The sequence below is a fragment of the Martes martes genome, assembly GCF_963455335.1.
Source record: "Martes martes genome assembly, chromosome: 18".
Taxonomy (NCBI): Eukaryota; Metazoa; Chordata; class Mammalia; order Carnivora; family Mustelidae; genus Martes; species Martes martes.
Window position 1 is genome coordinate 8704552 of NC_137906.1, and position 24787 is coordinate 8729338.

Consider the following 24787-nt stretch of genomic DNA (forward strand, 5'->3'; position numbering starts at 1 on the left):
GTCCTGGGATTGAGCCCCACATTGGGCTTCCTGCTTGGTGGGGAGCCTGCTTCTCCCTCTGCCCATCCCCCTGCTCATGTTCTCTCTCTCTCTCTCTCATAAATAAATAAAATCTTTGAAAAAAGAAGAAAAAAAAAAAACTGGGCCCAGAACAACATAACTCAAGCCTTGTTCTCCTCCAGAAGGCAATTCACTGGAAATTAACCAAAGTTTCTGCAAAAGTTAGTGGATTACCTTGATTTGTCTAAAGAAGCGTTTACAAATGTCAACAAGTCTAGGAGCTCCTTCTGTGCTCGCAGAATCCAGCAGAAGGTATTAAAGTATGAAGACAGACGCCAGAGACTTGTTTTCCACATCCAAGGGCCACCTGTGACGTCCGCTTTCATCCCAGCAGCATCGTCCTCCCGCCAACCAGAATGTTGACCCTGGGGAGATCATCAGTCTTTGCTGGACCCCTTTCCCAGTGAAGAATTTATAATCTCTATTCTGAAAGCCGAGGGTTCTTTTTAGTTCTTTGGCTTCTGTTATTAGGGTGAAAACAGAGATATGCGAGAGAGGTCCGGTTGCTGGAGAACTGTGTCCCCGCGGAGCTCCTTCCACTCGCCGCAATTACCTTAAGGGGATTCTCCTCCTGAGCCGACAAGGCCAGCAATCCTCTGGGCCTTCCTTTCTATGAATCTCTTCCCAGCTCACGGCATCGCTACCTCGGTGGGATCAAGCACAAGAGCTCTGGGTTCAGTTTCCCCACTGATCTCATATCAAATTCCTTAACTTAATTAGATCTGTGAAGACCGCTTTTCCAAATAAAATAGCATTTAGAAGCTCCAGGGATTAGGGCTTGACACCTTTGGGCGGCCGTCACGGAACCTACCACGGCAGAGTGTCTTAACTAATGGCAGGATCTATTTGAGAGGCAGATTTAATTGGAAGCAGGAGATGAAGTTTATTCTTCATTTCTTTTTCCTCATCTATCCGATTGGGCCCTTCTCCACTTCTCCGGATGGGTTACTGCTTCCAGTGTGTTGACAGCATCCCTCTGTCACCCAGAGACCACAGGTAGTGACAAAACGTGGGTGACAGGCTGGTTGGGGGGGGGAGCAGGGACGCAGAGGCAGGGGCAAGCAGGACAGGCCGCGGCTAGAGGTGAAATAGCTTCCTAGGGGAGATGCAGTGAGCAGAGGATGGAAGCATGAAGACCATGGACGTGACGTTGATTATGAGCGGGGGACACAGGGGCATTCTTCTTAAACTCTCCTCTTCCTCTTCCTGGCAGCTGTCAGAAACCCACACTGACCTCCGTGTGAAGGAGAATGCACTTAGCTAGTGTTTTTTGTTGTGGTTGTTATTTTTATTTATTTACTTTTTTTTTTCCCCCAGTAATCTCTCCATCCAACGTACGGCTCGAACTCACAACCCTGAGAGGAAGAGAAGAGCCGCACGCTCCACCAACTGAACCAGCCGGGCGCCCCGGCAGGTGCGTTCGGGAGGTGACACCAGCTCCTGTCTCCTGAATTCATATGGCAGTGCCCGAGGCCTTCACACACTTTCTGTACCCAGAAGAATCCGTGAACGAGGCCGTGAGGAAACAGACTCAGGGCCTCCGAGCAATTCGGGGCGGAGTCAGAATTCTCGCTGCGGCTCTGTCTGCTGCGAGTGTCCGGGCTGCCTGCCCCTTTATCTCAGAGGCATGTAACTCATTCTAGACTTTTTGTGGAATGTCTCTTTTCTTTACCACAGAGATCGATCGCATTTGCCTTTTCTATTTCCTGTTCCCTTAGACCAAACACTGACAACCAGGAATAAGCAGAATATTCCCGGGGGGGGGGGTGGGGTGGGGGTGGATATAAAAGGAAGACTGGATGAGTATCCTAAATTTGCAAGCTGTTTAGAAACAGCGGCAAAATTCCACAAGAAAGAGAGGAAAGTATCTCCTTCCCCCAGGTCGTTTTCAAGCGGAGCAACAGTGTTCCCCAGAAAACCACCCCCCATTGGAGAAAAAGCCTGCAAGCAGAGGAAAGCCGACAGAAATGTCAATGTCCCCTAAGAAGAAAGATCTTAAGGGACGTCCCGTTGACTCAGTGGGTACAGCACACAAGCCCTGATCACGAGCTTGTGATTTCAAGCCCAACGATGGGCATGGAGCCCACTTAAAAAAAAAAATTGGGCAGCGCCTGGGTGGCTCAGTTAGTTAAGTGTCCAACTCTTGATTTCAGCTCAGGTCTCCATCTCAGGGTGCTGAGTTCAAGCCCCGTGCTGGGCTCCACGCTGGGCATGGAGCCTACTTAAAAAAAAAAAAAATCTTAAAAAAAAATTTGAAATACTAAAGAAAAAAAAAGAAAAAAGAAAGAAGAAAGATCTTACAAGAAATGTAAATTGGCGGGGGGTTGGGTGCTGCCTGGATGGCACAGTTGGTTGGGTGTCTCACTCTTGGTTTCGTTCGGCTCAGGTCGTGATCTCTGGGTCATGAAATCAAGCCCTGCATCAGGCTCTGCACTCAGCGGGGAGTCTGCTTAATATTCTCTCTCCCTCTGCCCCTGCCCACCCATAAACAAATATTAAAAAAAAAAAAAAAGAAAGAAATGTAAATTGGGTTGCTCAGCCATTGGTAAGCATCCAAAAATCCCCAGACTAAAGAAATCCTACTATGTAGTGATTGTGGGCAAGCCTGTGTCAGAAGCCACACCTTCTAGCATCTGAGGAAACATGCAGGGGGGAAGCCCTTACTCAGCCCTGGAAAATCCATCATGGGGAGAACTCACTTCAGCACACTGACTGTGGAAAAGCCTCGAGGCGCAACGCACCTCACTGACGTCAGAGAATTTGTTCCCTGGGGAAACCACGTAAATGGGAGTGAGGAAAAGCCTTCAGGAATTGCTCACAGCTTTCTCAACGCCAGAAACCAAGTCTGATCACACCCCGGAGGGCGCACACTGGGGAGGGACCTCACACTCGCGTTCGCTGTGGGAAAACTGTGGGGGATCAGGTCTTCTCACAGGACAGAGAATCCGCACTGCAGAGAAACCTTATAAATGCAGCGGTTGTGGGAAAGCCTTCTGCCAGAGTCAAAGCTCGTCACCAGGGGCGCCTGGGTGGCTCAGTGGGTTGAGCCTCTGCCTTCGGCTCAGGTCATGATCCCAGGGTCCTGGGATCGAGCCCCGCATCGGGCTCTCTGCTCAGCAGGGAGCCTGCTCCCTCCTCTCTCTCTGCCTGCCTCTCTGCCTACTTGTGATCTCTGTCTGTCAAATAAATAAATAAAATCTTTGGGAAAAAAAAAAAAAAAGCTCGTCATCACACACGGAAACATTCGCGTCAGAGAGAGGCCCCACGTGTGTGAGCAAACCTTCATGGTGCAAACATCACGGTGCTCACGCTGGAGAGAAGCAAACAGCAAGAAATGCTTTTGTCAAAAGCCAAGTCTTCTCACCCATCAGTGTGTCCCCGCTGGAGAGAGACCTCACGATTGCGCTGGGTATGACAGAGCATTGCGCCCTGACAGGGCTCTCAGCAGACACCAGAGGGGCCAGGCTACAGAAAAACCCTATAAATGTCGCACATGTGAGACCACTTTCAGCCAGAGCTTGAGTCCTATGATCATTAGTACCACACGAGAGGGAGGCCCCAGGCACGTGGTCAGTGCGAGAGAAACTTCTGTGTCAAGAGGACCCTTAGCTGGGCACGTTGGTGGCTCAGTTGATTAAGCATCTGACCCTTGATTTCAGCTCAGGTCATGATCTCAGGCTCCTGGGATCGAGCCCTACATCGGGCTCCCTGCTCAGTAGGGAGCCTGCTTCTCCCTCTGCCTGCCACTCCCCCTGCCTGTGTGCATGCTCTCTCTCTCCTTCAAATAAATAAATAAATCTTTAAAAATATTAAAATAAAATTAACCCCAAAAGTGTATTGTGCTTGGTGTATGCAATAAATCCCTTACTTATTTATTTATTTGACAGACAGAGACCACAAGTAGGCAGAGAGGCAGGTAGAGAGAGGGAGGAAGCAGTCTCCCTGCTGAGCAGAGAGCCCGATGCAGGGCTCGATCCCAGGACCCTGAGATCATGACCTGAGCAGAAGGCAGAGGCTTTAACCCACTGAGCTACCCAGGCACCCCAGTAAATCCCTTTTTTTTTTTATATTTTATTTATTTATTTGACAGACAGAGAAATCACAAGTAGGCAGAGAGGCAGGCAGAGAGAGAGGAGGAAGCAGGATCCCTGCAGAGCAGAGAGCCCGATGTGGGGCTCGATCCCAGGACCCTGGGATCATGACCTGAGCCGAATGCAGAGGCTTTAACCCACTGAGCCACCCAGGCGCCCCAGTAAATCCCATTTTTAAAAAGATTTTATTTATCAGAGACAGAGAATGAGCAGGGAGAGGAGCAGAGAGAGGGAGAAGCAGGCTCCCCACTGAGCAGGGAGCCCGATGCAGGCCTTGATCCCAGGACCTCGGGATCATGACCTGAGCCAAAGGCAGCCACCTAACCATCTGAGCCACCCAGGCGCCCCTAATCCCCCTCCCTTTTTTTTTTAAATTAATTTATTTTTTAGAGAGAGAGAGCGAGCGAGCACAGGCAGACAGAGTGGTAGGCAGAGGCAGAGGGAGAAGCAGGCTCCCCGCCGAGCAAGGAACCCGATGTGGGACTCGATTCCAGGACGCTGGGATCATGACCTGAGCCGAAGGCAGCCGCTTAACCAACTGAGCCACCCAGGCGTCCCCCCGCCTTTTTTTTTTTTTTAAACAAAAAAAGGCTAACAGATATTTGAATCATATTCTGCAACTGTGGAGTCTATCTTTGGAGGAAATTTAGAGTATGTTAAAGACAGAAGATGCCTTATGGTGGCTCAAAAGTGTATCAAAACTGGGAATTCCTCTTATACCAGATGAGACTCATCTGAAACAGTCTATAAATGCTCTTTAAAAATGGCTTGAGGGATGGCTGTTGTGTCTAGAAAGACACCACAGGACCTGCCCGGTGTCTCTCTAAGCCACGAACTGCTCGTGGGGAGACTCCCACTGAACGGTTAGTAGCGTGTCCTGAGCTCACACCCCGCGCAGCCTCTAGGCAAACACCGGGCCCAGTGCCGGCTTCGAAGCCTCACAGAACTCTTACCAAGTAACTCCTGTTCACGGAAGTGACAGCTGGGGCTTCGAGAAGGCGAGTTGTTTGCCAAAGGGTCCACTCACAGCAAGTCAAGGGACACAGCTAGGAATATCTTACTCTCAAACCTGTTGTGCTGGCTCCGGGCAGACTTGACCATCTCTGAACAACGATTCTCAACGGCGGTTAAGCTGCCCACCCCAGCGTCTGCTTCGGTTTGTGGTAAAGTCGCGCACCGAGAACAGTCTGTGAAGTCAAAAGGAGTGGGAAATGGCTGGATAGGTAATGCCACGAGGTCCAGGATCTGATTGAACAAAAGTTTGTCTCAGTTCCAGGGTGCCTGGCCGGCTGGCTCAGGCAGTAGAGCATGGGACCCTTGATCTCAGGGTCACGAGTTTGAGCCCCATGTTGGGTGTGGAGCCTACTTAAAAAGAGAAGGGAGGCGCCTGGGTGGCTCAGTGGGTTAATTCCTCTGCCTTCCGCTCAGGTCATGATCCCAGGGTCCTGGGATTGAGCCCCGCATTGGGCTCTCTGCTCAGCGGGGAACCTGCTTCCTCCTCTCTCTCTGCCTGCTGCTCTGCCTGCTTGTGATCTCTCTCTCCCTGTCAAATAAATAAATAAAATCTTAAAAAGAAAAAAAGGTGTCTCAGTTCCACCACGACGCGATCACATTTCGAGTTCATTGTGCTAGTCACTCGAAATAAATAACTCAATAAATACACCGGGTCCCTGTTGCTTTTGCAGTCACAGCGAACTAACAAAGGAACGGCCCATGTTTAGGACACATCGATTTCATTCCTGATCCTGATTTTTCTTTGCTGCTGTCCAGCATGAGTCCTTGGTGTCAGAGGGAGCCCTTGTCCACGGGAGTCAGACCACAGACCATGGGCACTTGGCTGGAGCCCTCCTGTGGCTCAGGCTCACTTGGGGAACAGGTTGAACCGCGGGGGGCTGCCAGCAGGTACACGACACGCCCCCACGTCAGTCGGAGGAGAGACGCAGACCGAGCAGACCGAGAGCTTTCCCGCAGCAGAGCGGCTTGGCAGATTGCAGGGGCCTGGCCTGGCGAGTGTGAGACCCACAGGGCAGGCCATCAGGAAGGGCAGGCCGCACACCCGCTCAAGCTAAAGCCGCTGCCCGCAGGCAGAGTTCCCTCTGGGAAAGGAGATCTGCTCTGAGGCTTCCAGGGGCTTGGCTCAGTCCAACCCAGGTTACCAAGGACGATGGCACTTAGAGCTCCGATCACAGGGACAAACTACACGCCCCTTAGTCTGTGGTTGAACAGTCGTCCCGACAAGCTGACACACAAAACCATCACATCCCCTTACCTCTTGGACCTGACTTTCTCCTGCTTCACCCCGTTCTTCGCTGACCGGTTATCTCTGGCCCCTTTTGAACAGGGGCTCCAGGGACTGCTGGGTTCCCGGCTGTACCCACAGTCCTCCCCCAGGGCCCAGGAAGCTGCTTAACAATTTTTTTTTTAAGATTTTATTTATTTATTTGACAGACAGAGATCACAAGCAGGCAGAGCAGCAGGCAGAGAGAGAGGGGGAAGCAGGCTCCCTGCTGAGCAAAGAGCCCGATGTAGGGCTCGATCCCAGGACCCTGAGATCATGACCTGAGCTGAAAGCAGAGGCTTAACCCACTGAGCCACCCAGGCGCCCCTGCTTAACAAATATTAACTGAATAATGAATGTGCAGCCTTTCAGGCAATGCTTGAACCTCTGCCTTAACCCTCGGCCTCTTTCTGAACTTCCCCGCCCCCGTGACTGGCGGCTCTCGCAACCCGGATTTCTCCACCATGAAAGACTCCCCTCTCTCCAGCCTGCAAGCTCGGCTCCTGGGCCGGGACGCGCGCTGGCCAGCAGAGCCATTCGTCCCGCTTTGGTGAGTTTACTTCCGTGGACTTCCGTGGCTGGAGGCCGGGCAAGTCGCGTTCTCCTCCCGGGAGCTGCGCCTCTCAGCCTCAGCTCCCTGCAGCTGTGACCCCAACCGCCACCCGGCCCAGGGCCAGCGTGTCAGCCGGCCTGCCTGTCCCGGCCGTGAGGTGATGGGTTTAGACACGGAGCTCCCAGTCGCTGGCCGCAGGGATTCAGGGGGGTCCAGAAACGTCCACAACGTGGGTGCGTTTTCTACCGAGCCAGCAGCAGGGGAAGGGCTGGATGAACGGGCTGGGAAGCGAGCGCGCTGTGGCTTTCCCACTTCCACGGGGCATCCACCGTGTGCACTGCCAGCTGGCCGGCAAGGGGACTGAAGTCGGGGTTCCCGAACTTGGTTATGCATCGAAGTCCCCCTCGGGTGGGGGTGGGGGTATGTAGGGAACCTGAGCATCGCAGGCCCTGCCCACCAGTGCCTGACTCCACCTGGGCAGCGTGGGGGTGTGCTCGGATCCAGAAATCCGGCCCCGTGTGTACGGCGCGGCGCCACGGTCTGCAGCCTCCGGGGTCGGAGGGGACCAGAGGAGCAAGTCCCGCACTGCCTGGATGGGGGGGTCGCTGGGGAGGGCCACACGCCCCCACACACCGCCCCCACCTCTGGCCTCCTGGGTCTGGAGGCTGGTCCGGCAGGGGAGGGGCTGTCGCGGCGGTCCCCGTGCTCCCCACGCGTGTAGTCCATCTGACCGTCTCCCGCTTCCGTGCCGGGCTGGGGCGGGGGGCCCTCTCCATCTGGCAGGACGTGTGGGCTCCGCGGGACCCCGTCACCAGCTCCACACCCCTGTGATCAGCCCCACACCCCCGCCCCAGGGCTTCTCAAGCCCTCTTCCCTACCTGTCAGCCCCGCCTTTCCCATACAACGTGCTTCCTGTCTCACCAAATCAACCTGCCCTTGAACATCAGGAGCCCATCAGGCGCACTGTGTTCCCCACTGGACATACATTATTTTGTCTACTCAACAATCCATGAGGCAGTTACTTTAAATTTTAAAATGTTTTAAAATGAGGGCATCTGGGTGGCTCAGTGGGTTAAGCGTCTGCCTTTGGCTCAGGTCATGATCCCAGGGTCCTGGGATGAGTCCCCTGCAGGGCTCCCTGCTCAGTGCGGGGGGCCTGCTTCTCTCTCTGCCTCTGCCTCTCTCTCCCTGTCTTTCCTGAATAAGTAAAATCTTTAAAGAAAAAAAATTTTTTAAACGATCACGCAGTGAGTTTTTCTTCTGTTTTTCAGTTCTATGAATTTTAGCGCATGGGTATAGATTCACAGAACCCCTGCAGAAAGGCCCAACTTTTCCAGGACGGCTGTACCATTTTCTATTCCCACCAGCGACGGTTTCTTGGGACATGGGAAGGGATAATTTTACCTGGCGGCGTGACTGGGCTAAGGGATGCCCAGAGAGCTGGTAAGACATAGTTCCTGGGTGCGTCTGTGAGGGTGGCTGCCGAGGGATTAGCATTCAAATAGACTGAGTCAAGAAGACCTGCCCCCCCCCCCCCCCCACTGGGTGTGAGCGGGCATCAGCTTGTGGGTTGAGGGCCTCAACAGAACAAAAAAGCAGAGAACAGGTGCACTGCCTCTCTCCCTCTCTTCCCTCCCACCATCTCATCCAACCTCTGCCCTCTTCCATCGGGGCTGTCCGGGCTTCTCAGGCCTTCAGACTCCGGGAGTTACACTGGCCCTTTGGACTCAGACTGAATGACACCGTGAGCCTTCCTGGTTCTAGAGCTTGCAAGTGGGATATCATGGCGCAGGAGCCAATTCCCATGATAAATCCCCTCTTCTGTATCACTCTCTATCCTATCGTTTCTGCTTTTCTGGAGAACCCTAACTACTGACACCCAAAGCACAAGGAACCAAAAGAGAAATGGACAAACCGGACACCACCAAAATTTAGAACTTCGGGCTTCAAAGGACACCATTAAGAAAGTCAAAGGAGGGGCGCCTGGGTGGCTCAGTGAGTTAAGGCTCTGCCTTCCGCTCAGGTCATGATCTCAAGGTCCTGGGATGGAGCCCCGCCTCGGGCTCTCTGCTCAGCGGGTAGCCTGCTTCCCCACCCCCCCCCGCCCCCCGCCTTCTTATGATCTGTCAAATAAATAAATAAAATCTTTTTTTAAAAAAGTCAAAGGAGAACCTATAGAATGGTAGAAAATTTTTGTAAATCAGGCATATCTGATAAGGCTTACACCTAAACCGTATCCTACAACTCAATAATAAAAACCCAACCAATAAAAGATAGGCAAAGGGTCTGAACAGACATTTCTCCAAAAAAAATTTACAAATGGGGGTTACCTGGGTGGCTAAGTTGGCTAAGCAGCTGCCTTTGGCTCAGCTCAGGATCTCAGGGTTCTGGGATCTAGCCCTGCGTCGGGCTCCCCACTCAGAAGGGAATCTGCTTCTTCCTCTCCATCTGCCCCTTGCCCCCACACATGTGCTCTCTTTCGTATAAATAAAATCCAGGGGGATGGGGCACCTGGGTGGCTCAGTGGGTTAAAGCCTCTGCCTTTGGCTCGGGTCATTATCCCAGGGTCCTGGGACCGAGCCCCACATCCGGCTCTCTGCTCCGTGGGGAGCCTGCTTTCTCCTCTCTCTCTGCCTGCCTCTCTGCCTACTTGTGATCTCTGTCAAATTAAAAATAAATAAATAAATAAAATCCAGGGGGGAAAAAAGATACACAAATGGACTATAAGCAAGGGGAAAGATGCTCACCATCGCTAGCCATCAGAGAAATGCAAATCAAACCAGAATGAGAGCACTTCGCGCCCAGTAGAACTGCTTTAATAAGGATAGTGGCAAAGGCCGTGGAGGACACAGAAAAATCAGAAGCCTGTAACTAACTGCTGGTGGGCATGTAACATGGGACAACCACTTGGGAAGAGTGTCTGGCATTCTCTCAAAAGGTTAAATAAAGCATTCGACCCAGAAATTCCTATCCTGAGTCTATATACCCAAGAGAAATGAAAACATACATCCGGACAAAAACCGGTACATGACGTTCATCGCACATTATTCTTAATGGCCCAAACGTGGCAACAGCCCAAAATGCCCCCCAGCATACAATGGAGGGTTGTTCAGCCGTTAACAAGGATGAAGTGTAGATTCACGTGGCAACGCACATGAATGAAGCTTGACATCGTCCTGAGAAGCGAAAGAAGCCAGACACAACAGGCCTCCTATTGAGCCATGGCGATCCCATTCACGTGAGATGTCCCGAATAGGCAAATCCAGAGAGACGGACAGTGGACGGGTTGTTGCCAGGGGCTGAGGGAATTAGGGGGGCCCGGAGTGACAGCCAAAGGGTACGGAGTCTCTTTTTGGGGTGATGAAAATGTTCTCAAATTGATTTTGGTGATCCTAGAGAGCTCTGAATACTAAAAACCACTGAGTTGTACACTTCCAATGGGTAAATTGTGCAGTGAATGGATTATAATACAGTGGGTATTTAAAAACACAAGCACAGGGGCGCCTGGGTGGCTCAGTGGGTTAAGTGTCTGCCTTCAGCTCGGGTCATGATCCTGGGGTCCTGGGGTGGAGCCCCGTTTCTCCCTCTGCCTGCTGCTCCCCTTGCTTGTGCTTGATGCCAAATAAATAAATAACTCTTTTAAAAAATAATAAAAATAAAAGTAAATAAACACACACACACACACAAACCCAAGCCAGCAAGCAATTAAGGGAGCGTAAGGCACACAGAGCCTTTGCCGAGGGGTGAGGCTCAGTCGAGCAGCGGGGATTCACAGAGGTGAACCCTGGCCCCTGAATGTCTACACAGGCTGCTTTTTTTTTTTTTTTTTTAAAGATTTTATTTATTTGAGAGAGCGAGCCTGAGCAGGGGGAGGGGCAGAGGAAGATAATCTCAAGCAGACTCCATGCCGAGGGCAGAGCCCAGTGCACGACCCTGAGATGATGACCTGAGCCGAAATCAAAAGCTGGTGGCTTAAGCCGAGAGTCCCCCGGGCGCCCCTCGTGCTGCTGCTCAGGACAGGCTGCTTATGAGGGTCAGACGCGGCTTGACATGAAAAGATCCATGCCATCAGGTACCCTTGTGTGTATTAAAGGCAGCCAAATTTTCTTTCTTTCTTTCTTTCTTTTTTTAAGGCAGCCAAATTTTCTATCAGGATTTCAAGTGGATTAAGGATCCAGGATTTTGTAGAAGAGCCCCTCACATCTGATGATCTGACTTTCAGACCGCAGAGCCCTTCCTAGACCGCGGTGCCCTCTCTCGCCCTGGAAGGCGGCCAGCACGTTCCTCCTCACATTGCTGGGGAGAGTGATAAGGAGATGAAGCCAGGGCTGGGGGCTCCAAACGCCTCTGTGCCTCACGGCACCATTTACTGTGCACCTGGGGGGCTCCCTGCTGTCCCTCCTTCCTCCTTCTCTGTGGAAAGGGAATAGAGATGGGGACAAAAATAGTAACTACTGTCACAGAATTGTGATAAGGATTAAGTGACATATAAAATACTTAGAACAATGCCTGACACAGAGTAAGTGCTCAATGGATGTTGTCTCTTGCTACTTTTTTTTTTTTTAAAGATTTATTTATTTTAGATAGATGGGAGGGGCCAAGGGAGAGGAAGAGAGGATCTCCAGCAGACGTCCCACTGAGCCCGGAGCCCTTCAGGGGGCTAGATCTCACGACCCTGAGATCATGAACTGAGCCGAAATCAAGAGTCAGTCGCTCAACCAACTGAGCCACCTAGGTGCCCCTATTTTCACTTTCTTAATATTTACTATTTTCTTTTTAAAATTTTTAAAAAAGATTTTATTTTTATTTTTTTGACAGAGATCACAAGTAGGCAGAGAGAGAGGGGGAAGCAGGCTCCCCACTGAGCAGAGAGCCCGATGTGGGGCTCAATCCCAGGACCCTGGGATCATGACCTGAGCCGAAGGCAGAGGCTTTAATCCACTGAGCCACCCAGGCGCCTCAGTATTTACTGTTTTCTGATTAGGAAAACAATGCTTATGTGTGGCAGAAAAGTGTGAAAATGTAGGGGAAAACACCACAGTGAGGGAGTCAGATACATGAACCAGCAACGAGTAAGCACAAGAGTACACACAAGATGCAGAGGTGGCTCGCGGGAAATGAACTTGAGGGGTGGAGGGCGGGGGGGGAGGGATGGGCACAATTTTTGGAAAAGCTCCACAGAAAAGGTGAAGCTCTCGAGGTTTGCAAAGGTGCACGGGGGCTTGTTAGGTGGACGAGGAGAGGGGTGGGCCTTCACTATACGACTCAGGAGTTTGAATTTTATTCTTTAAGGGAGAAGCCACTGAAGGAGTGACAAGATGGGTGCAGTGCTCTGGGGAGACGGAGAGAAAATAGAGAACAATCCATGAGGAAACTATTTATATAACCCCGGGGAGAAGAAATAGGGGCCTGTACTCTAGGCTTAACAGCGATGGCAGCAAGGAGGAACGCCAGAGGTTGTAGAATCCTAAGGGACAAGGCAAGGTGATCGCGTGGGTGAGGCTCTCTCTACACACGCCTCCCCACCTCACACCGGAGCCGTCCGATCCGGGGGTGCAGACTCCCGCCAACTAGAGCAACGCAGGGTCTTCCATTCTCTGAGCTCATGGTCACGTCTCATCTGGCAAGTTCAATGGTTTCCTCGTCTGTAAGATGGGGCACCTCACACAGGTTGTGAGGATTACAAGATTTAACATCGGAAAACCACCTGGAAGAAGGCCAGGCGGGGGACATGCCATGTGTCGGCTACTACTGCTACCACCACGTGGAAATCCCACCGCCCCCAGGACCTCAACTCTGATGAAACCCTCCCCTGCGACAATAATCTTTCTCCACTCCAGGCCCACTGCGCCTGCCCAGGACTCGACGCCGGTCAGCCGCAGGACAGTAACCAAAGAAAACTCGGGCCGTCTGACCCGGAGTTTACAGCAATTCTGAGAGGGGGCAGTTTATGGGAAAGATGTACCTGGTTTCAAACACCTGAACTTGAAACTTTTAAAGGTCCAAGTACGAATGCCCAGCAGTCTGCCGGAGACCCAAGGTTGGAACCTGGGAGAGGTTAGGAGCACAGGGGCAGATTTAAAACTTACTTGCACATAAGAGTTGAGACCACAGAGGAGCGCCTGGGTGGCTCAGTGGGTTAAGCCTCTGCCATCCGCTCAGGTCATGATCTCAGGGTCCTGGGATCGAGCCCCGCATCGGGCTCTCTGCTCAGCAGGGAGCCTGCTTTCCACCCACCCACCTACCCCTCCCCCATCCCCACCTGCCTCTCTGCCTACTTGTGATCTGTCAAATAAATAAATAAAATCTCAAAAAAAAAAAAAAAAAAAGAGTTGAGACCACAGGAGTAAGAGGTTCCAAGGGTAACAGTAAAGGAAGAGACAAATGGGTATCATAACCCAGCATTAAGAAATACTCAGGGATTGGGCGCCTGGGTGGCTCAGTGGGTTGAGCCACTGCCTTCGGCTCAGGTCATGATCTCAGGGTCCCGGGATCGAGTCCCGCATCGGGCTCTCTGCTCAGCGGGGAGCCTGCTTCCCTCTCTCTCTCTCTGCCTCTCTGTCTACTGTGATCTCTGTCAAATAAATAAATAAAATCTTTAAAAAAAAAAATACTCAGGGACTAAAAAGAAAAAAAAAAGAAAAAGAAAAAGAAATACTCAGGGACTGAGAAAAGAGGAATCATGACAGGAAACAGGAATAATCAGGAAAACCAGATGAATAAAATGCTAAGGCAGCTTCAAAGAGATGTAAAAAATAAATACAATTTTCATGCAACGGCTGAGATCATTCCCAGGTCTCATGGAGATGTTCTGAAGGAGTCGGGGGTGGGGGCGGGGAGGGGACTAGTGTGCGGGCAGAAAAGTGGCTGGTCCCTCGTCTGTGGCTGACTATTCATGGCCTACCAGTTTGACCTGTTCGGGGGTCTTTCCCCGACATCCACAATCTCGATCTCCATGGGAGTGGCCCTGCTCAGCGCCCCCCACTCCCCCACCAAACGGTCCCGTATGTAAAACATACAATGTTTTACAAGACCTTGCTCATCTCCTTCCAGAAGTATCTTCTGTTCCATTACTAGTTCCTTTTCAGTGGACGTTTCTAGGCTCTAACCTCAGAAATTAGCTGATAGGTCTGATTTGGGGGTTCAGAAACCTGCATGACTCACAAGCAGCCTAGTGATTGTCATATGGATAGTCCATGGCCGAATCTCAAAGAAGAGCCAAGAGTGAGGAGTTTCATTACAGTTTTAAGAAATCAAAAACATATTGGGAGGTCGATCACAATATATGCTCCAAGATCTTCAGACAGTAGTTCCAGACAGTTCCCCAACTTCTCCGTAACGCTTTCATTTCTACCTTCTCCATGAATGACTTCCTCTCGCCCACAGCCGGAACAAGAAATCTACCTACGCCCTCTGTGACCCAAAACCCAAGTACACACTGATAAGGGGCCCCCCCCACCTAGTAACACCTTTCTAGTTTGGATTGCTGGTCCTAAGTATCATACCACACAGAATGACAGGCCGCACACGAAATCCGACATGTGTGCAACTGTGTGCGTGACCGAGTCTGTGGTGGTATCTAGAGGAATAGGACAGGAGTCTTGACAGCCAGAGGTCGTATGTGTGTGAAAGAAAAACAGTCGTAAAAAAAAAATAAAAATAAAAAATAACTTAGAGCAAATTTTAAAGATTCCAGTTGTAGTCACGATCTCCTATTTTAATTCAAATAAATTTGGCTCCTGCACAAAATCACACTCAATCTCTCCTTCTAAAAAACTATTCTGTTTAATAGTGCACTTCGTTTATGCTACAGGATGAGCAGGATTGGGAAAACAGAACGAAAGAGCATCCCTTCAGCTGGGCAAACTCGGGAGCTCCGGCCTAACCCAGCAAGGAGCCTGGCGGCCAGGTCAGGCCAGAGACTCCCCTTCTCTGGGCTTTGCGCTTCCTTGGCTGCCGAAGTCAGAGATGCGGTGGGGTCATGGGAGGTCCGGCTGCTGGGGCCAGGTGTCATAGGTCATAGGTGACAGAGGGCAGGGCAAGCTGGCTGGGTGAGCTCCTTAAAAGCATTCTAGTCTTAGCAACTCGGGGTTTGGATTAAATCACTTTTCAACATAGGAGCGGGGAGAGGAACAGGGAGAGAGGACAGAAGCAGGCCAATGCTTAATGCTTTCGATCCTCTCCCTGTGAGACTTTCTTCATCAGATGGATTTCCCAATCAGACCCATCACAGTAGAGAAGGACCAGGAGCTCTCCCAACAAAACCGCCTCGCTGCTCTTGGAAACGGGCCTGCTGCTCCAAGAGCCCCCCAAAATACGGTTATCACAGAAAACCTCACGGAACACCCCCCCCGCCACTAAAATAACAAATCCCTCAGCACCAAATTTCCATTAATTGACGAAATCATGGAACAAAAAAAGAAACAACAAATAGCAAAGGTTCCTTATCAGAACCTAAAGCTGGATTAGGGACAGTGGCTTTGAAATACAGCCTCTATGTCCCCTTGTTAGCAAACAGCAGGACCCGGAACATTCTTTCCACTGCCTTCGGTGCCGACTACACGGACTCCAACCAGAGGAGTCCTTGGAATTTTATCCCTACTGTGCTTCCACTCCCCACCTTGGAAGGAAAGGCTCCTCTGGTGTGAGAGAAACGGGCTAGTGCAAACTCCCTTCCAGAATGGAAGGTGACCGGTCCCAGAGCTTCCCCGGCGTTCCCAGCACTTAACCTGCCGCTCGCCTCCAGGTGTCACTCCTGGGGGAAAGCGACCAGGTAGCTCGTCATGAGGGTGTGCCGGGATGATCTCCCCCATCTGCCCTGTTCTCTAAAGCGAAAGGTTTGAGCCGGAAGGGACACGTTCTAAGATGTTCATACTTATGTAGTAAGGCAGGAGCTCGTGAGACTCAGAGGAAGTGAGGAAAACAGGCGTGTGGCTCTCTCTCAGGTGGACTCTCTGATAGCGAGCTCGGCAGCGACTCTGAGAGAACTTTTGCCCATTCCCATGACATTCAAAGGCTTCTCTCCAGTGTGGATTCGCTGATGGCGGACCAGAGCTGAGCTGTATCGGAAGGCTTTCCCACACTCACTACATTCGTAGGGATTCTCCCCCGTGTGGATTCTTTGATGCTGAATAAGGCCTGAGCTGTAGGTAAACTTTCCTCCGCATTCCATACATTCATAGGGCTTCTCTCCAGTGTGGATTCTCTGGTGCTGATAGAGGTGCGAGCTCTGGCTGAAGGCCTTCCCGCACTCGTTACATTCATAGGGCTTCTCTCCAGTGTGGATTCTCTGGTGATGGATGAGGGTAGAGCTCCGGCTGAAGGCCTTCCCGCATTCGTTACACGCGTACGGCTTCTCTCCAGTGTGGATTCTCTGGTGGTGAGTAAGGGTAGAGCTCCAGCTAAAGGTTTTCCCACATTCGCTACACTCGTAGGGCTTCTCCCCGGTGTGGATCCTTCGATGGAGGATGAGGGCGGAGCTACAGCTGAAGGTCTTCCCACAGTCGTTACATTCGTACGGCTTCTCTCCCGTGTGGATTCTCTGATGCTGAATGAGATGTGAGCTCTGGCTGAAGGCCTTCCCGCACTCACTACATTCATAGGGTTTCTCCCCAGTGTGGATTCTCTGATGCTGAATGAGGTCTGAAGTTCGATTAAAGCTCTTGCTACATTCATCGCACTTATGGGGTCTGTCTCCCACAGGAAGTCTCTGATGCGAAATAAGGTTAGAACTCACAGCGAGGCTGTTCCCGAAATCATTGTATTTCTCACTTCTCTCTCCCACAGGGGTTAGCTTTTCCTCATCTGTCACTTGACCGAAATCTTGTATCTTTCCGGTCAGTCTTTCTCCAGAGGAGCTCCCCAGTTGCCTCTTAAGACCGACTTCTTGGTCATAGGCTTCTTCGAATTTAAGACCCTGAGAAATATCCTTTTGGAATCTTCCCAACAGCACCCCATGTGATCCTGTATCTTCGGAAATTTCTTGATCATGCTCAGTTCTGGTCTCACCATCTGGCACAATACAAAATACAAACATCACTTGGTCCTTGTGGAAGAAAGGATCCAGCAGGCAGGATAATGACGTCAAGGGTGTTTACAGGGCTAAAAACACACGCCTCTCATCTGCGTGCAGACCTGCCCGGGCTGGGGCCAGCTGGGAGCACACAGAGAGATCAGCGTCGAGGAAATCAGGAAGGAGAAAGGCAAGAAGCAAAATCAAAGTGGAAAGAGCTGGAAGCATAGAGAAGGCTGGAGATGGGAGGAGAGGAAGACAGACCCGGCAGGGGCGGGGACCCAAAACAGAAGAGAATGGACATGCTGTTTAACGAAGTGGCAAACTCCTCACGGAGGTCAGATGCTGGAAATGCAAGTGGGGAGATGGTGGCTTCCAGAAGATAGGGGAGAAGAAACATAAGCAAGCGAGCACAGAAGGGTGATGGGAAATAGTCACGGAGCAGGAAGTAGCGACAAAGGGGAGGCCGCAGAGACTGCCACAGCCCCAGGTGAAAAGAACAATATCCAGCAGGCCACACACTCTCAACCCATGGAAACAGGCAAAAGACGGAGCTCAGTCCGCCTCTGGGCCCAAGGCCTCAAAGGCCGGGCTATGATGTGAGGATACGTAAACTGTCTTCTTGTCTGACTTCCTTATTTTCACTGCTTTAGGGTTTTCAAAGGGAGCTCTGAGCACAGAGGATGATGAAAAGGGTCTAGACAGTTAGCATTTTTATTCTGTCAACATTTGAAGAAGTAAAGACAGGGCGATGGGCGTCAGAGAACGGAAACAGCTATTTCTCCCTCACCTGAACAGGCGTCCCTTGGGACCCTGCTGTGCTCAGCTCCCTTCAAACCCAGCACCCCCCGCTCGTCCTCTCAGGGCAGCCCAAAGATTGTGTCCAAGTTCAGAAATGGGAATCCTCCCCACGGGACAAGTCCTGCTCATACCAAGTGGTCCCAGAGCTGGGTTCCGCACCCTGAATTTCAGGGGCCAGCACGGAAACAGGCAGGCAGTCTCCAGCGGGAGTGAGGGAGACGCCCTGCACCGCCCAGACAACGTTCTCGCTGCGGTGCGAGAGGGACAAGGAGTTAACGGTCCACAGCCTAAAGGTTAAAGACGCCAGCTGCTCCCCGAAACAAGCGGAGAAACTTCTCCAGGAGCCGCAGCCACACTGGTTCTGAGCAAAGCAACAGATCCCTCGAGGTGGTACAACGGAGAAGGGAAGGAGAAGGAGTTCTAGAATGCACACATGGGCACAGAGCAGCACCACACGCAGCACCACACGTACAGCACTTAGGACCTCTGACTTCTCTTTCCTCACCAAGAACACAAGAAGAACACTAGCGACCTCTATTAATATGTTACGGTGAGGTTTCCATGAGACAATGTACACGAAAGCTCTTTAAAAACTGCCCATTACTCTACAAGCAGGAGTTACTATGAGTATTGTCATCAGAATTTTCTGAGACTATGTCCATCCTCAGCTGATCATTTTGTGACTCAAGTGTCCCTAGACCACAAGGAAACAAAGACATGCCAAGGGAGTTTGACGGAGAAAGCGTTAACTCCTTACCCAGCGAGAACACATTCCCGTAATTCTCCAGCATCACATCCCTATAGAGGTCCCTCTGGGCAGGCTCCAAACGCTTCCACTCCTTCCGGATGAAGTACACAGCTACGTCCTCAAACGTCACCAACTCCTGAAACAACACAACACGGTCTTGCATGCAATTTCAGGGTAAGGGACGGGACCAGCAGCACCAAAAATAATTGGGGATGAGGATGAATCATGAGTATCTAAGAGGGAGGGGAAAGCAGGTTATGGCGGAGGAAGAGGGGTCCATTATTCAGCAGAAAGGACCATGTTCCTGACGGAGGGAATCACGGTTTGGGGCACTGAGTGGATGTCACGGCACAAATGTTTCCGCGAAGACGGAAGGAAAAGAAGGATAAAGGGAGCCACAGCTCACCTGGGACTTGGCCTTTAGGAGTGCAGCTGCCAACATCTCATCCCCCAGGCTGTCCTTGCTGGAAAATGCGGGAACTTTCGACGAAGGAAGAGCTAAAGGGCGAGAAAAGGGTCTGCGAGTGAACCCATCTGATCTCTGGCCTCCCAACCCACAGAGACGTCACAGGGTCCCAGGACAACCTAGGACCCGCTCCCTTGGGAGGTGAGGCGTCCAAAGCTCTGTGGATCCTGCTCTCATCTGCCCCAGGTCCCTTCCTTTCTGTCCAGTCACTGCACCCTCCTAGAAACCGGCCCAGTCCACCCGCTAGTGAGAAGCACCTTCTTGTCCTTTCTCCCAAGCCTGGCCAGCAACGCAGACAATCCTGCTCACATGCCTTCCGTCCCTCTCCGCATCTCTGAACTCGAACTTGTGCACAAAGGTCTCTTAGACCAGAGGAAACCAGCAGCCTCACCCAACCCCAACTGAACACCACGATGCCCATTCTTCTCTCTCTTTACCCCCAGGTCAAATCTAAACACTACAAATGTTTCTGGACTTGATCACATCTCTTCTTCTATAATTCTTAAATTAACATATTTGTCCCTTAGAGACTCTAAACCCCTAGAGACACGAGACTGGGTATAATCAACGGGACAAAGAGATCCTTAAATGCTTTCTCCTGATTAGTATACCCTCTCGATGGCAACTGGCTCCAAAGTCAATGGCACAGGCCACGACAGCAGAATACGAATGCTCATTTCATCATTATGCCTGTGACCTACAAAGTGATTTCCCAAGAGCCTCCCATAAGTGCCTGCTCCTGGAGAACACAAAGTAGGACTACGGGTCAGTTGCTGCCACGCGCCTGGAATTCTGCGACTGCGTCACAGTTTTCTTAATCCTGCACGAGGTCCCAACGGCCCTGCACAAATGCCTCGGCTGTAAAGTCCACCAAGCCATACATCCATTGTTGGCCTCAGTCAGCTTTCCCATTAGGCTGTAAGCTGGGAAGGACTGTGTCTTAGCCACACCTGGATTCTAGGGGTTAGCATGGTTCCTGGTGACCAAGACAGGCAGCGTGACTGCTGAATGGCTGAATAAAAGAATGAATCAATGTGTTTCTTACCACTCTCAAGCAGGGCCTGCGGTTCCTGAGATACACAATCAGCCTGAGTTTCCATGAGTAGGGCTAGAAGTTCTGGGTCTCCGGTCTATTATCTGCAGAGTCCGCAGGAAGCACTGCAGAAGCAAAGTTCAAGGTTCAATGATAAAAAAATAAAACTTAAAAAACAAAAAAAAACCCACCTCCCCAGAGCTAGCATTTCAGTTAGTGCCCAAGATTAGCAAGAGGAATCACAGCAACCAGGACCAGCCTTCCGGACCGTGGTGAGGACCGCCCTTGTTCCCTTTGGGGAGATTCCATGAGCACCACAGAAAGGGCCCGTTCCTGAACAATATTCCACCTTTGGCTCCCACAACATACCCAGTGATATTTATAACAACAAGAAAACATGCAACACTGGTGACAACGACACTAACAGAATGAAATACTAAGCAACGACTGAAATTAAAAAAACCAAAACAAAACGGGATAAAGTGTAAAAGTGTGTCCACATAGATTTTGCAAAATGTGTATGTACTGTATAAACTTTTTTTTCTTTAAGATTTTATTTACTTATTTATTTATTTGAAAGGGGGAGAGAGAGAGAATGAGAGGAGTGGTCAGTGGGAGAAGCAGACGCCCTCCTGAGCAAGGGAGCCTGACGTGGGACTGGATCTCGGGACTCCAGGATCATGACCTGAGCCAAAGGCAGTTGCCCAACCGAGCCACCCAGGTGCCCTGTACTGTATAAACTTTTAAGAATGTTTGGGATAGAGGCACCTGGCTGGCTCAGTGGGTTAAGGCCTCTGCCTTCAGCCCAGGTCATGATCCCAGGGTGCTGGGATCAAGCCCCGCATCGGGCTCTCTGCTTGTCGGGGAGCCTGCTTCTCCCTCTCTCTCTACCTACTTGTGATCTCTCTGTGTCAAATAAATAAATAAAATCTTTTAAAAAATTATTTATTTTTAAGTAAATGTGGGGCTTGAACTCAGGATCCTGAGATCAGACCTGAGAACAAGAGTCAGAGGCTTAACCGACTGAGACACCCAGGTGCTTCTGTTTACAGATTTTTTTTAAAAAAAACCTCATAAACAGTAGAGCCAACAGAAAAAAAAATTCATTAGGTTATCAGCTGTTGTATTACACTGAGGGTGTACTACACTTTGAGGAAAAGGGGTCACAAAACAGCATCCAAATAAAAAAAAGAGATCAGTGAAACTTTCCATGAGCTCGCCGTCTCTCCTTTAAAAAACCCTGGGGAGGGCACCTGGGTGGCTCAGTGGCGTGGGCCTCTGCCTTAGGCTCAGGTCATGATCTCAGGGTCCTGGGATCGAGCTCTTCATCAGGCTCCCTGCTCAGCAGGGAGCCTGCTTCACACCTTCCCCTGCCCCCGCCCTTCTCTGCCCGCCTCTCTGCCTACTTGTGATCTCTGTCAAATAAATAAATAAAATCTTTAAATAAATAAATAACCCCGGGGATATAAGAGCTGACACCCAGAACTAGGCACATAGCCTCAATCTATTAATTATATTAGAGAAATGCTTTCTGCCCTTTCTAAGACAACTGTCTGCTTCCAATCTCAGCCAAAGGCAGGATGTTACTGGGGGATGGGGCCCCTCTGTGGGCCTCAGTGCAGTGTCACTGCAGGGAGCCGGTAGCAGGGGGCCTTCTTTCGCTAATACATTTCTTGGATCAGAATATAAGTCCCTGACACAGGGACCAATACCTTAAAAAAACAAACAACATAAGATTACTTATTGGGGCACCTGGGTGGCTCAGTGATTAAAGCCTCTGCCTTCGGCTCAGGTCATGATCCCAGGGTCCTGGGATCAAGCCCCACATTGGGCTCTCTGCTCAGCGGGGAGCCTGCTTCCCCCCCTCTCTCTGCCTGCCTCTCTACCTACTTGTGACTTCTCTGTCAAATAAATAAATAAAATCTTAAAAAAAAATAATTACTCCATTTTTATCCCTGCTGATGTCCCCATTCCCCAGATGCTATGACAATCAAGAGAGGTCTGTTCTCTGTGGCTCTACTGAATAAAACAGAACGTGTGAGTATCTAGACAAAGGTTTGGATCTCAGGTAGAAGATTCTACTCCACACTTGAATGCCAGGACAAGAATCAACAGGCCAAGAACAGATGAAGCAGCCACCAGAGCTTTCTTACACTTGGGCAAGAGAAAAGAAAATGAAGCCCTGGATTTTGTCTACCTCCCTCCTTATTTATTTGCTCATGTAACAAACCACTGTTGAGTGTCACTACACTGCAAGGCACTATTCAAAGGAACGTGAACCATATCTGCTTTATCATTACAGACAGTCGCATTCACATAAAAGCATAAAAAGGGGAGGGGCCCTGAGAGTCAGAGTTCACAGACCTCTAGTGTTTGGGCAACAAGGGGGTACAGAATGCCCACCGATGCCTTTACACAGAGAAAGGCACTGAATGAGGCGTGAGCCAGGCCCAGGGGCAATCAAGGTGCCACGAGCGCCCTCCTCCCGGGGTCCCTTCCACTCTGTCTCAGAGCCAGCCATCTTTTGTTCCTATCAACCAACTTTATGATTTCCAGGACTGTTTACAAGCAGACACCTCCAGCAAATCAGCTCTTCATCCAAATTCTCTTTAGAAAGGAAACTCAGAGGCTCTGACTCCAGAGGAAAAAAGCCAGCCTCCCTCCTAACAGCTGGGTTAACCAAAGCTGGAACTCAAAGGCATATTGTTAAGAACAAGTCTCCAGTGTCTGCATCAGCACACAGTGTTTCTCATAGAAAAATCTCCATTGTGCCCCCACAGCTTCAGGTCCAGGCAGTGCCCTTCCCTGCCCCACTGCCAACGCCTCTCCCTAAAGCTGCTCCTGGGGACTCACAAAGATGACCTGGCAGTAAGAACAAGTCATGAAAAGCTTTACCTGCTGGAATCTTTCCTTCCTTCTTTGGAGTTAGGTCCTAGAAGACCAGAGTAGCAATTGTCGGGGATTTGGAAGCCTCTGTGCAAGTTCCTGGGAATTCTAATTTAAGTTGATGCCAGTGCTGTGCGGTTAAGGGGGGAAAAGGAATTTAAAATATTCATGTAAACTTCATTTCCACTCAAGTACAAGAAAAAGAAGAGGACATCCATTAATCAACACAATTAAGACACAACTGGTTATCTGTGTTGCACCCCTGGAGAGCTCAAAGGCAACTGAAGGTTCTCCAAGTTAACTTCTCACCCAAGTGAAAGAAATGCCTTCTCAAGTTCTCAATGTTCTGACACCTAACTTGCGAGAAACTCTAAACTTCAGGACAGAGTCTGGTTTGTTGATGTAAAGCTTCACCACCAGAAAGGTTTTGGGTTGGTAAAGTGAAAATCTATCCCCTCCACCTTGCAGAGGCCCCGCACCCTGCCAAGAAGCTTCAAGAGTAGAATTTTCTCCTCCCACACAACCGTTCCTCAAACGCCTGTAAAACAGATGGTGCCCACTGTCCATACGCTTCTCTTCTTGGGGATAAGTATCTTTAGCTCCTCTCATTATTCCATATATTTCGGGTTCATCCCCCTGCCTAGCTTCGCCTGGAGTTTACGAATGCCATTCAGAGCGGAAACGTCCATCTGCATTCAATCCCACATCAGGGATCTAACACAATTGAAAGCGGGAGCCAGACACGGCTATATCATTCCCCGTAAGGAACTCGATTTACTGAGCGCCAGCGGGATTATTCCCGGGATCTAAGTTTGCACCGCCACCTCCCCCCCCCCCCGCTCACCCACCCCCGCATTCCAGACCTAGTTCTAACTGCGAACACTTCGTGGAACTCCTACTCAGATCTCAGACCCGGCGAAGTACAGAGACTTCGCCTGCCACTGGCGCGAGTAACTGTGTTAACACCAAATAAAAGCGTCTGGGAGAATTACCAAGTTAGGGGAGCTGTCATCAGCTGTTCTAAAGAGAGGGGCCCGTTTACAGCCATACTGGAACTTTTATGGGCTCGAGCTGGGCTCAGTCACAAGCCCAGAACCGGAGCCCCTTTCCTCCCCTCCTGGCAGGGCCCCGTTTGGCGGAGGGAGGTCCCCGGGGACGCGGAGTCGGGAGACCGGCTGCGGGGGAGGGAGCGGCGCCTCCCGGCACTCTGCTCCGGGCGGGCCTGGGGACCCCGCGGGCCGCAGCGACGCGGACACCACCCCTTTCCCCGGCGGCCACAGCCTCCGTCTCACCGCGAGCCCCGGGGGCCGCCGGACTCACCCTGGGGGCAGGGACGGGAGATTTGGGGGGCCGGACACAGACCAGGCCCCGTTGGACCCTGTCACAGACCCACACACCGGGACAGAACAAAGAACGGAAGTTCTTTCTATTTCGCTTCCGGGTCGGACCTTTTCACTACCCATCCCATCCCCGCAGCCCCCACGCCCACTTGTTCTCTCTAGGAACTCTGGAGGAGTTCGCCTCTCGGTGATTCGCTAACTCCGGGCCTAGGCCGCGCGGCTCCCGCGCTGACGCCAACGCCCGCCCTGGAGCTCCCGCCCGCCGCCGCGCCCCCTGATGGCCGGGCGGGGCGAAGCGCCGCGTCCCTGGGCCTCAGGGCTCGTGTTTCGGCGCCGCAGACCCGGGGCGGCGGGGGCGGCGCGGGTACTCCGCGTGTCGGCGAGGGCAGAGGAAAACGCCCCTTGCCGGAGCGACCGGGGTGCCGAGCCGACCCGCAGCAAACAGGAAGACTTCTGAGGTTTTCATCACTAGAAAAAATTCACCTTTATTTGAAATGTCCAAATAAACCGAGTTTTGTG

General features: G+C 51.2%; 1 protein-coding gene across 1 annotated transcript; it reads right to left on the reverse strand.

Moving 5' to 3' along the window:
- Positions 1–14208: 14208 nt before the first annotated feature.
- On the reverse strand, positions 14209–24378 carry ZNF3 (zinc finger protein 3). Its single transcript, XM_080829928.1, has 6 exons — positions 24249–24378; positions 22938–23058; positions 20055–20167; positions 18950–19041; positions 18553–18679; positions 14209–16993 (listed from the first exon to the last, which is right to left on the reverse strand). Exons 3-6 carry the CDS (start codon positions 20107–20109, stop codon positions 15924–15926), a joined length of 1344 nt encoding a protein of 447 aa, XP_080686054.1. The 5' UTR covers positions 20110–20167; positions 22938–23058; positions 24249–24378; the 3' UTR covers positions 14209–15923.
- Positions 24379–24787: the final 409 nt, after the last annotated feature.